The 12749-nt window shown below is 50.2% G+C and overlaps 1 protein-coding gene across 6 annotated transcripts in view; it reads left to right on the top strand.

Moving 5' to 3' along the window:
- LOC105473204 (kazrin, periplakin interacting protein) overlaps nt 1-12749 on the top strand; it is a 1227585-nt gene that overhangs the window by 1195976 nt on the left and 18860 nt on the right. For all 6 annotated transcript variants that reach the window (XM_011726865.3, XM_071100389.1, XM_011726867.3 and 3 more), the window contains 2 exons: nt 6916-7121; nt 7564-7682. In XM_011726865.3, coding sequence (XP_011725167.2) covers nt 6916-7121; nt 7564-7682 — 325 coding nt within the window. The remainder of the gene's footprint in view (nt 1-6915; nt 7122-7563; nt 7683-12749) is intronic.

Below are 12749 nucleotides of genomic sequence, written 5' to 3'. Positions count from 1 at the left end.
GTATACCCAAAATATGATCAATATGTTATCAATTTTTAAATGATTATGAGATAGTTTACATTGGTTTTTTTTAATACTGTCTTCAAATTCTAGTATGTGCTTTGTACTTAAGGCGTTTTTTTTGTTTTTTTGTTTTTTTGTTTTTTGACAGGGTCTTATTCTTTTGCCCAGGCTGAAGTGCAGTGGCACAATCTCAGCTCACTGCAACCTCCACCTCCTGGGTTCAAGCAATTCTCCTGCCTCAGCCTTCTGAGTAGCTGGGACTACAGTCATGTGCCACCACGCCCGGCTAATTTTTTTTGTATTTTTAGTAGAGACAGGGTTTCACCATGTTGGCCAGGGTGGTCTTGAACTCCTGACCTCAGGTGATCCACCCACCTCGGTGTCCCAAATTGCTGGGATTACAGGCATGAGCCACTATGCCCAGCCCTTAAGGCACTTCTCAATGTGAGCTAGCCACATTACATGTTCAGTAAGCACATGTGGCTTGTAGCTGCCGTACTGGACAGAGCAGTCTGGACAGTAAGTGACATGAGCCCGCAGGGGACAGAGGCCTCCACTCAGTCACCGAGTATCCACTCTATGTCAGACACAAGGCTGAACACTGCACACATCATTTCCTTTCATCCTCACACCATCCTGTGAGTTAAGCACTCTTATCATCCCCATTTTACAGAGGGGAAAACCGAGGGTGAGAAAATGTGAAACTCTTCCATAAGATCATTTGGTTGGTAAGCCACAGAGCTAGGATTCAGACCAAGGGCTCCCATATTCCCGTGCCAACCTCTGAACCTCTAGGCCAGGGGCTTCTCTATGTGATTTTTTGCACTGGGCCGGATAGTAACGATTTTAGGCTTTGTGGGCCTATCTCAACGTCTCAACTCTGCCATTGTAGCGTGAAAGCAGCTTTAAACAATAAATAAACAAATGGGCATGGCTGTGATCCAATAAAACCTTTATTTAGAAAAACAGGAGGGAGGGCTGCATTCGGCCCAGGGGCAGTAGTCTGCTGACCTCGATGCTGGGCCAACAGAATCGCCTCTGTAATGTCTCATTTACGGGAGACCTCAGTGGTCACACTCAGTAGTACTAACATTCTTTGGGGTGGGTGTGTGCGTGCGTGCATATGTGTTGGGGTGGGCGGAAGGATACAGAGCCTCTCATTCCAAAGTCCACAGTCTTTCTAGTTTCTAGAAGGATCCAGAGTAGCTGCCTTTTAGTGGTAGCTTCTCAGACTCCACCAGGGACTCAGCCAGCACCCCCTACGCGGCAGCCCCTCTGCTGAGCAGCCTGGCCATCAACATGAGTTATTCCCGCTCTCAAGACTGAGAAGGAGGGAAATAAAAGCCAGGATTGATGGAATCTGGACATAAAATCTGGCTCTATAATGCCTGCATTTTGGAAACTGCCTTTAATTAATGGTTTATGACCCCAAGGCCCCCCTAGACTCCTCCTAAGCCCTTCTGTCACGTCGTCTCCTTGGCGCTCAGTCCTCAGGGGTGGGGGAAAAGGAGGCGGTGGTGAATAGGGGCGGTGAATAGCTGTCTTGCAGAAACCAAAATATGTGGTTTGAGCACATGAACCCAGCTTGGCCTCTGGCATTCCTAGGGCCTGGACTCCATAAATAATGCGAGCTGTAAAGCCAGCTCCCCTCACTGCCCTGAGGCCTGCTCACTACAGAAAATAACCCACACACACTCACAAAGACACACACGCACATGCACACACACACTCACACTTGCACACCAGACGTTTGCCTTTTCTGTTTGTCCTCGTATCTGTCATTCCCTCTCTGACCCTCGGCTCCCTCTCTCCCTCTCCTCCTTTCAATTTGCCTTTGCATCTTTGTTGCATCTGGGCACCCTCTCTCTCCCCAAACCCTGTTCTTTGAATCTTCCCCTCTTCTGGGGGACTCAGGAGCAGGTGCCAACTTCTGCTCCCATCTCCTTTCTCTCCTTCCCAGGCCCCTTTAGCTGCCTTTCTTGGGAGACGTAGTCAAGGGCTGCAGACACCCCCCGCCCACCCACCTGGGCACAGAACAGACAGATCCACCCGCACCTCACTGAGAGCCCCACCCCTCCCACCTCGACCAGGTAGGAGTCCAGCAGGGACAGTGAATTTCTGCCCTGCCAGACTGGACAACTAGGAGAACTTCTTCCCTCTGAAGGCACCGAAGCTGTAGCCAGGAATGTAGTGGGAAGGAGGCGGCTGCTGCTGAACTCTAGGTGTGGCCAAACAGTGTCCAGGCCCCAGGAGGGGGCCCCTTATTGCCAACAATAGCCAGCCTTGACTAAGTGCCTACTGTCAGCCTGAAAAAAAGAGACATCAGAAAAAATATCTCCTATATGATGAATGTATTTGGGAGTAAGCAAAATGGATTAGACTCTGGAAGCATAGCCGTGGCGAGCTATAGGTGCATCTGGAGAGGGGACAGCAAAGGGAAGCTTTTATTGGCAAAAAAAAAAAAAAAAAAAAAAAAAATGAGAGAGAGAGAGAGAAGTTCCCATAAGCTGCTTGGAAACAGACTTCATTGGCTCTGGAGGCTCAACGCTAGAGTTGGCGTCAGTTCATTGGTGGAGATGTCGTTACTGGGCAGTGTTCTTTGGAGAACATCTTATCTGAATTGCTGCAGTTCCAAAGAAGGCATTTCTTGGGGGCTATTTTAGAAAGTCCTTGAGACAGTCCTTATCTCAGACATGCAAGCATGAGTTCCCCTCCTTCATGCTTTCCCAGCTCTAATTCTTCTGGTTCTGACAAAAGTGATTTCATCCTGGTATCTACAACTTTCACACTCCCATAGCTTCGCATTCAGAGTTTATAACATTCATTTCAAGCTACGAGGCAGATATTCTCATTATTTCCATTTTATATATGGAGAAACGGAGGCTTCAAGAAATCTGCCTGAAGCTGAGGTCTGTTGAACTCCAAAGCCTGGTCCAAATGGACGACATGGGCCGTGTCTTGGAACTTTGGGTAACCAGATCTGGCCACACGTCACCTCTCCTCTTCCCAGAAGCACATAACAGAGGTGAGACTCAGCAAGCGGAATAAGATGCAGTGAAGCCAGCCACGCTGGAGGCCTCCCGGGGGCTCTCAGCTCTCTCCCATCCAGGAAGGATGCCCTGTTTCAGCGCCTGTTCCAATCCCTATAGAACTTGGAGTCCTGTGCCTGATCTGAAAGACTTCCCTGCAAGCCACACCAGTCCTTGGGAGCTGGGCACCAGCACTGGGCGCCGGCCTGCACCCCTGGCCTGACAGCCCTGACACCGGCAGGAACCTGGGGCCCTGGTGGGGTTGCAGAGGCAGCTGCTGCCGTTTCCGCATTCCTGGGCACCATGGCAACAGGAGGTCACTCAAACGGGCACCCCACACAGAGCTTTCTGCAACTTCTGCCATTTCCTTGGGAAAAACAAAGGGCTTGGGGCCACTGAGAAGGGAAACATGATAATGTTGGCAGTGACCTCTCAACCCGTACTTGTCCCAGCACGGACAGCCCTGTCACACTGCCCCCCGCTGAGTCCTCACAGCAGCCCACAGAGGAGGCAGGCAGCAGAGAACAGTACCGGGTCAGCTTTACACAGGGGGAAACTGAGGCACAAGGTGTTTGGGAGATAGGTTTTGGTGGAGATGGGAATGATGGATGAGTGTGTGGTCACCAAGTGGATGCAACCCTTTTCAAAGAGTCCCTCAGGGAGTTTAAAATGGAGAGAGGGAAGGCGTTGTGGGGAGGGAGTTTGTAACTTGAAAAAGTGAGATTTCTAGGCTTTTTTCTCCACATCAAACATAATACAGTCTATGCAGAAAACTTAGGAGACAGAAAAGTGTGCACACAGTCACAAATCCTCTCACACACTCACACATGCACATTCACACACACACTCGCACAATGACCTATCACTGCTTTCCAGAGACAGACTTTTCCTGTTGATCCATCTAGTACTTTATATATTTTTATATACTAGATTTTATCCATCTAGTGTATTGTATACACATACACGTATATATAATAATTATACACTTTACATCTACATATAATTTTTAAACCACAGTCAGAGTTACACTGTGCCTGCTGTGTTTTTGTTGTTGTTGTTGTTGTTTGCAATGGAGTCTTGCTCTGTCACCCAGACTGGAGTGTAGTGGCACGATTTCGACTCACTGCAACCTCTGCCTCCCAGGTTCAAGCGATTCTCCTGCCTCAGCCTCCCAAGTTGCTCGGACTACAGGCGTGTGCCACCACGCCCAGATAATTTTTTGTAGTTTTAGTAGAGATGGGGTTTCACCGTGTTAGCCAGGATGGTCTCGATCTCCTGACCTTGCAATCCACCTGCCTCCAAAAGTGCTGGGATTATAGGCATGAGCCACTGTGCCCGGCCGTGTTTTCCTTTTTCATTTGGCAATCAGTAGTGGACATTTTCCCCACAAAATTATTCTCCCGTGACAAGAGTGTTTATTCATTGCACATATTCCAATATATTAATGCAGCGTCATTCCTTCAAACAAACTCTCATCAATAACCATTCATATTGCTTCCTAGTTTTTAATTTTTCCAAAGTTTTTATTATAAAACTATATGTTTACTAGGGAACTTTGAAAATACAGAGACATACAACAAGAAGAAAATAACTATATTCTCCCCAGCACACAAAGGCAGTAACTATGAACATTTGTGTTTACCTATCGTTTTAATTTTGTGTCCTGTCTATTTGGATGGATAAGCATTTTTTTACATCCTTGTAATGATTTATAATATTCAATTTCAGCAGGGTCATTTCTAATCAGAGGGGGTTTTTTGGTTCATTTTTGTAATTTATTTATTTATTTTTTGAGACAGGGTTTCACTCTTGTTGCCCAGGCTAGAGTGCAATGGTGCGATCTCGGTTCACCGCAACCTCCGCCTCCCGGGTTCAAGCGATTCTCCTGCCTCAGCCTCCCAAATAGCTGGGATTACAGGCACGTGCCACCACCCAGGCTAATTTTGTATTTTTAGTAGAGATGGGGTTTCTCCACGTTGGTCAGGCTGGTCTCGAACTCCCAACCTCAGGTGATCCACCCGCCTCAACCTCCCAAAGTGCTGGGATTACAGGCATGAGAGCCCCTGTGCCCGGTCAATCAGAGGTATATTTAAATACTTGTCATTTCTCAAGGTATTGAGTTGGTCTGTTTGGGTGTGTGTTTGTTTTGTTTTGTTTTGTCTTGTTGTTTTGTTTTGAGATGGGGTCTCAGTCTGTCACCCAGGCTGGAGTGCAGTGGTATGATTTTGGCTCACTGTAACCTCCGCCTCCCTGGCTGAAAAGATCCTCCTGCCTCAGCCTCCTGAGCAGCTGGGACCCCAGGCACATGCCACCACACCCGGCTAATTTTTTTGTATTTTTGGTAGAGATGGGGTTTCACTATGTTGCCCAGGCTGATCTCAAACTCCTAAAACTCAAGCATTCTGCCCACCTCATCCTCCCAAAGTGCTGGGATTACAGGCGTGAGCTACCGCACCTGGCTTGTTTAGGTTTTTATTGAACCCTGTTTTAGAGAGATTCTTTTTGCCTCTCAATTGAGTCTCCATAACGTGAACTTTGCATATTTACCAGGCGTTGATGCAACCAACCATATATAGAAGAGTGGGGTTAGAAAATGTTAGTGGATGAACTTTTCTTTTTTTTTTTGGTCTGTGAGGGCCATTCCAGAAACAGCTTTCAGCGTATGAAGGAATGGAGCTGGGTTCCATTTATCCTACAAAAATAAATCACCCAGTTGCCCAAAGACGACGGCCGCTGTGTTGTTTACAATAGTGAAAAATTGGAAACAACCTCCATGTCCATCAGTAGGAGGCAGGTGACATAAATTATGGAGCCTCCTTCTGATGAATCCTGCACCGTCCAAAGGTACTGCAGGTCTCTATGGAGATGGAACGATCTCTTCCACAGCGAAAGTGAACAGGCATATCACAAATGCACACACCTCAAATGCACGCACCCCGGAAGCAAGCGGGTCTGTGTGTGTTTGTAAGTATGGCTTTTCTGTATCCCAAAGAGTATTTAACAGCTGCTGTCTCTAGGTGGTGTCGATCGAGAAAAAGGATGAGACAGGTCTCAGTCATTTTAGGAGGTGTATTTATCAAAGTTAAGGACGCGCGCCCGGGAGACAGGTCTATGCCTTTCTCTGAAGATGATTTTGTGGGCTCCAAATTTAAAGGGGAAAGGATATTGAGAAGTATACAGTTTCATGTAAGAGGGGGTTGGGGGAAATAATCATTCATGCCTTTGTCTGGCCCAGTGAATCTGCATTTTTACATAAGGTAACATAGACAGATGCGGAAAATGCAGGGAATTGACGTTTTTACATAAGATAAAGATAAATGGGACAGGGGAATAATCAGATATGCATTTGTGCCAGGTGAGCAGAGGGGTGAATACTGTGTAAAGATAAGCTATCCATTTATATTGCCATGGTGAATTTTAACAGAAATGCTTTAGGGTAAATATCTCGAAGCTCACTAGGAATTTCTTTGTGGGCAAAATCTGAGGGAGGTGTGCAGCTGTTTATCTTGTAGCCATCTTATTTAGGAACCAAAATGGGGAGGCAGGTTTGTGTGACCCAGTTCCCAGCTTGACTTTTCCCTGTGGTTTGATGAGTTTGGGGTCCCAAGATCTGTTTTCCTTTCACAGTCACATGGGGTGATCGTCATTTTCTGTTTTATTTTTTTTCTGGGATAAGCTTTTCTGCTTTTCTTTTCATAGATTACTTTTGTAATGGGGACAAGGGCAGAAAAACAAAAACACGAAAACCACTTTGATTTTGAAAGAAGAAATGCATGGCGGGAGGACGTCCCCACCGTCCTCTGCCTCCCGGGGGTGCGGCCTGCCCAGCCCCTGCCCCCCGGCAACCTCATCCCCCATCATGGCCTGCACTTGTGTGTTGCAGACTCGGACAGCCAGTGCAGCCCCACGAGGCAGAGCCTCAGCCTGTCGGAAGGCGAGGAGCAGATGGACCGGCTGCAGCAGGTGGAGCTGGTGAGGACCACCCCTATGTCCCACTGGAAGGCGGGCACCGTCCAGGCCTGGCTGGAGGTGGTGATGGCCATGCCTATGTACGTCAAGGCCTGCGCGGAGAACGTGAAGAGCGGGAAGGTAGGCAACTCCGGGCCCCCTGTGAGACGCCCCCCACGCCCTCTGTGAACTTTATGCACCCGGAAGTTGGCCTGCCCCCCACTCCTACCCTGGAGTCAGGGGAAGGTGCAATCTAGGAGCTAGCCAATGCAGTCGGTCTCCGATGTCCCTCCTCAATCATTGTGCCTCCCTGGCAAGGCAGAGAGCCTTTCTGAGCCTCAGCTGCCTCATCCTGAAAAGGGACCCAAGCTTCCTTTACCTGCCAAAGGGAAAGGTCTTTCTGCCTGAACAGGGATTCCGCCCCACGCCAGAGTTGCAGAGATTTTCACGTGCACTGGCCCCACTGTATGAAAGGTGGGCAGGAGATGGCGAAGGACCCCCATGCCAACAGACCCCCTCTAGGGCAGGAACCCTGCTGGCAGCTGTCCCAGCCCCCATATGACACTCCCTCCCTGGGGGGCAGGTGCTGCTGAGCCTGAGTGACGAGGATCTGCAGCTGGGCCTGGGTGTATGCAGCTCTCTGCACCGGCGCAAGCTGCGCCTGGCCATCGAGGACTACCGTGACGCCGAGGCAGGCCGCAGGTGAGCCCACCATGAGGGGCCCCAAGGGAGGAGAGAGAAAAGTCATCCTGAGGCCTTTGGTGACACAGGTTGGGTGAGCAGGGCACTATGGGCTGGGCTGGTGGTGGGGGACATCAGGGTGTGACTAAGATGGTCTGGGGATGCCCCGATGAAGGGAATTGGGCACACCCCAGCCCTGCTCTGGGCCAGCCCCGTCCATACAGAGACAGACACATGGGGAGACCAGAGGCCCCAAAGGTCCTAGTACACCCGCAACCAATGTGGGAGCCTCACAAGCCCCTCAGCACTCCTCTGTCTCCCCGGACCAGCCCAAGCGGCTCTGCACACGGGGCCGCAATGGTGTCTGCTCCTGGCTCTTACCATTCCAGGGTGAGGAAAGTCGGTGCAAGGCAGAGCCGAGGCAGGCAGAGATCAAGCAGACATGAGCGGGCTTAGTGAAACCTCTCCCATAGAGGAGCGGGCCGGGCGGAGGGGGCTTCTCTTAGCAAGCATACCTGGGAGTGGCCGCAGGGCCTTCCCATAAGGTGTACCCCTGCAGGCCACCTACCCCCACCTCTCATACCACTCCTGCTCTGCGTCCCGCCTGCCTGTGAGCAAAATTTGTAGAGCAGGGGCAGCTACAGGGTAAAGGGAAGGAACCCCCACCCCCATGCCGCCCCACCCCGTTCTGAGAATGTGGAGAGGGGAGAAACTTGCTTTGTAAATCTGACACTTCTGTTTTGCATAATTACGTCCTTCACTGGTTTCTCCATCATTTTTGTGTAGTTAATTAATCAAACCTGGTGGTGTGTGCTATAATTTGCAGAAGCAGCTTAGGGGATTTTTTTTTAGAAACAGGGTTTGGAGTGGAAAATCGGCTGGTTTGAAAGCAGGAAAACCAAATCCATATGTGTGCAGGAGAGGGGCCCTTGGCATGACTCTAGGGTGGCAGGAAGTACTGAGGTGAGACGGGATCAGAAAGTTAGGGAGCAACTCAGAGCAAGACGGCGCCAGGCCTCATTGGCACCATCAGGACGCTGGCTCGTCTGAGACAGGGCTGGGCTGAGGGATGAGGAGGGGGCCATGAGGACAACCCCTGCTGGGCTGTCCCTCCTGAGGGTCCCAAAAGCACCTTACACTCAGCGCCCACCTCCTAACCAGTTCCATGCCAGAATCCCCTAAAGCCATCCCCGAATCCCCTCATCGTCTTTGGTCACCCAAGTTGGAAATCCCTCCTGCCCCCTTGCCCCACAACCAGCAGGGTCCATAAACACTACCTGTGTTCATTGAACAGGGTGGGGATGACTGCTTCACCTCTTGAAAACTTGAGGAGTCTGGGCTACTGCCTGGGTTCCCCCTAAATGGGGCTGTCTTAGTCTGCTTGGGCTGCCACAACAAAATGCCACCACCTGGGTTGCTTAGACAACAACTTATGTCTCACGGTTCTGGATGCTGGAAGTCCAAGATCGGGATGCCAGCGTGGTTGGGACCTGGGGAGGGCTCTCTTCCTGGCTTGCAGAAGGCAACCTTCTTGCTGTGTCCTCACATGGGGAAGAAGGAAGGGGGATGGGGAGAGAGTGATGTCTCTGATCTCTTCCTGTAAGGACAATAATCCCATCAAGAAGAGTACCCCTATGACCTCATCTAATCACCTCCCAAAGGCCCCAGACCCAAATACCATTACATTGAAGGTTAGGATTTCAGCATATGAATTGGGGAGGGGGAGGGCGGAGGGAAACATTTAATCCCTAACAGTGGTACCCTGTTAACCTCCAGAAACCAGGAGTCTGTGGTCCCAGGGATCATGGAGCCCAGCCCTTAGACACCCATAGGGCTTCCTGGAGGAGGCAGAGGCCTTATTTCAAGTTTTCTATTCCCAGTGGGAATCTGGCCTGTCTCCAGTTTACCACATGACCTTGCCCTCTCTGAGACTGTTTTCCCACCTGAGAAGTGAACAGAATTAAATTAGGACAGTGGTTTTTAAACTTTTGAAGATCATGGCCACTTTAAGAATCTAATAAGTGCTTTTGACACTTTCTCTAGAAGAAATACACAAAACTTCACAACTTTTCACTGCTTTGGGTTGGTGAGTGGGACTCTGGCCCACCCACTTTCAGGGGTCCGTGGACTTGGGGGTAAGAACTCTAAATGAGTTCATCTTTGAGACCATTTTCAGCCATGACATCTTGTGTGACCATGGGCATGATGTTTTCCTCTCTGGGACTGGTCACCTTATCTACAAAATATCAATGACAAAACCCACCAACCCCTTGCCAACCCATCATCCTCTTATGGATACCATTTTATTTACCTCACAACATCAATGCAGGATAGACATGCTTACTCCCATTTTAAAGACGGAGAAGGCCGGATACGATGGCTCACGCCTGTAATCCCAACACTTTGGGAGGCTGAGGCAGGTGGATCATCTGACATCAGGAGCTCAAGACCAGCCTAACCAACATGGTGAAACCCCGTCTCTACTAAAAATACAAAAATTGGCAGGCATGGTGGTGGGCATCTGTATTCCCAGCTACTCAGGAGGTTGAGGCGGAGAGTTGCTTGAACCCAGGAGGCAGAGGTTGCAGTGAGCCGGGACTGCATCATTGCACTCCAACCTGGGTGACAAGAGCAAAACTCCCTCTCAAAAATAAAGTTGGCGAAAATTAGATGTAGAGAAATCATGAGCATAAAGTCACACTACAAAAAACCTGACTTCAAAGTCAGTTGCCTTTCCAGTATCCCGTGCGGCCTTTGTGTTAAAAACAAGAACAGTGACAGCTTCTATTACTACTGTTTATGGAACTCTAGGTGTGTCCCAGACCCTGGGTTAAGGGCTTCGCATTCTCCTCTCTTTTAGTCCCTACAACTCCATGAGGCAAGCACGATTCTCCCCACTTTACAGAGGAGAAAACGGAGACCCAGAGGTTTAAGGTCCCAGAGCTAAAAAGTAATAGAACCAGAACAGCCTCCTGTTTTCCGTGCTGTGCTGTGACCCAGACAATATCTAAATTTTGTGCCTGTTTTCAGATTTCAGAGTCTAATCTGGCTCCAGTCTAGGGACGGGACAGTGACAAATTTTATAAAATGTCTGAATTCCTTTTAAAATCATGCTGTTTTATTCAACTTGGGCTCTTACAATAAATAGCTCAAACCAACAGCTGGGAACATATCACCAAGCTGAGGCCCCATGGGGACACCATTAATGAAAAGAGAACATTTCTGAAGGGCAGGAGCACATTAATTGTGGGCACACAGATGGAGATTGCTGATTATGGATGGGCCTCTCTTGAGTAGGTTAAGTGGGGTGTCCCCTCCCCAGCTCTCCACCGCAACTCTTGTTGCACCATTGATTTGCTGACCAAACTCTTGCCTCAGAAAGGAGAGGAGGCCATTCTAGTCTCCATCAAACCTGGCCCAGTGGCATCTGACTCAGAGGGCTGTGGGCTCCAACTCCTGCCCAAGAGAAGGGTCCTTCTGTACAAGGCTGAGGCTGGCCCTTGAGGGACTGGGAGGGGGACAGCCCCAGGACCTTTTCATCCTAGAAGGGAGGTAGTCTTGGACCAGAAGGTTCCAGTTCAGGAGCTCCAGCTGGGCAGCCTCCAGGTGGACTGGGGCAGATGACCTGCTCACCCAGCCCTGCTCTGTCATCCACACATTCAACTATGAGACAAACACTGGTGAGTGTGAACTCTGAGCCTGAAGGGACCCTGGACATTCACAGATAAGCCAACCCCGAGTCCTGCCCGCCAGGAACTGACCACCCAGTGAGACAGCTGGCCAGATGCGTAACCATGAACTACAATGTGACTGGTCCAGGGATGGGGACTCCCAGGGGCTTTCAGCACAGAGAAGGGCTTCTGACCCAGCATGACGTCTTGGAAGGCTTCCAGGAGCCCAGACGTGTCTGCAGAGTCCATAGGAGTTCACCGGAGAAATAGGGTGGGGTAGAGAACAGGCCCGGAGACAAGGGGAGTCCGGCAGACCCAAGTGGTTCTGGGAGGCTGATGGGCAGAGGGAAGGAGAGTGAAACCAAGCTGCAAGCCCATCCTCCGCTTAGCCATTCTTCCAGCAAGCATTCAATCAGTGTCTAGTGTGCGCGTAGCACTGTGCTGTTGGGCAATGAACACAGTTTCTGTCCTCACAGAGCTTATCTGCTAAGGTGGGAAAGACAGAAAATAAACTAGTGGCCAAACCAGTTAATTGCTAAGATTCAATGTGTGATTAGAGCTTTGAAGGGAAGCACTAGGGACAGTGAGCAGACTTGGGGGCAACTTAAGACAGCAAATTCAGAGAAAAGGGAGATTGGACGCCCAAGGGATGAGGAGGGGTGAGCCCTGGGCAGGGCTGGGAGGAGCCGGACCAGGGAGGGGAATGCGGGGTGAAGAGCTTCGTGCCTCCAGGAAATGGCCCCCAGGAGCCCAAGCCCCATGTGCATTGGGGGAGGGGAAGTCAGCCAGGGCTGTTCGCGGGTGACCCTTGTGGGCCACTCAAAGGACTTGCGATTTTATTCCCGCAAAGAGAAGCCACAGAGTGTTAAGCAGGGCACTGCAGGATCAGGCTGACATTTTTAAAGGACCCCCTGGCAGTCCTGGTGGGGTGTGGAATAGAAGGAAAGCAAAGGTGGGAAATGGGGGACGGCCGGGGACAGTGGCAGAAACCCACACCAGAGATGGCTGCAGCCTACAGCTGGAAAAGGAGAGAAGGGGACGGAGGATGCACTGACCAGAGTGACCGATAGACAAGGATGGGCTATCAGCTTGGGAGCTGGGTGACAGAGAAGGGCCTCTGGGTGATGGTGACACTGACAGTGAAGGGGAACAACTGAGCCATTAAGTATGACATGTCTGTGACAGCCAGGCGGCGTTAAGAGGGCAGCTAGAGGCTAAGAGAGGAAAGGGCTCAGAAAAGAGCCCAGAGCTTAGATGCTCAGAAGAGAGTGGAGAATTTGGGAGTCCTCCCTCAAGGGTGCCTTCCAGAGCCTTGGAGATGGGTAATACAGAGACAGGAGTGCCTGGAGAAAGAGGGGAGGGGGTTAGGAGGGAAGAGGAGCCCACTGTATGGCAGCATGTACTCCAGCAGGGTGAT

Source organism: Macaca nemestrina, chromosome 1 (assembly GCF_043159975.1).
Source record: "Macaca nemestrina isolate mMacNem1 chromosome 1, mMacNem.hap1, whole genome shotgun sequence".
In the NCBI taxonomy this organism is placed as follows: Eukaryota; Metazoa; Chordata; class Mammalia; order Primates; family Cercopithecidae; genus Macaca; species Macaca nemestrina.
Note: the sequence above shows the minus strand (reverse complement) of the source record. Positions and strands in the feature narration are given on the sequence as shown.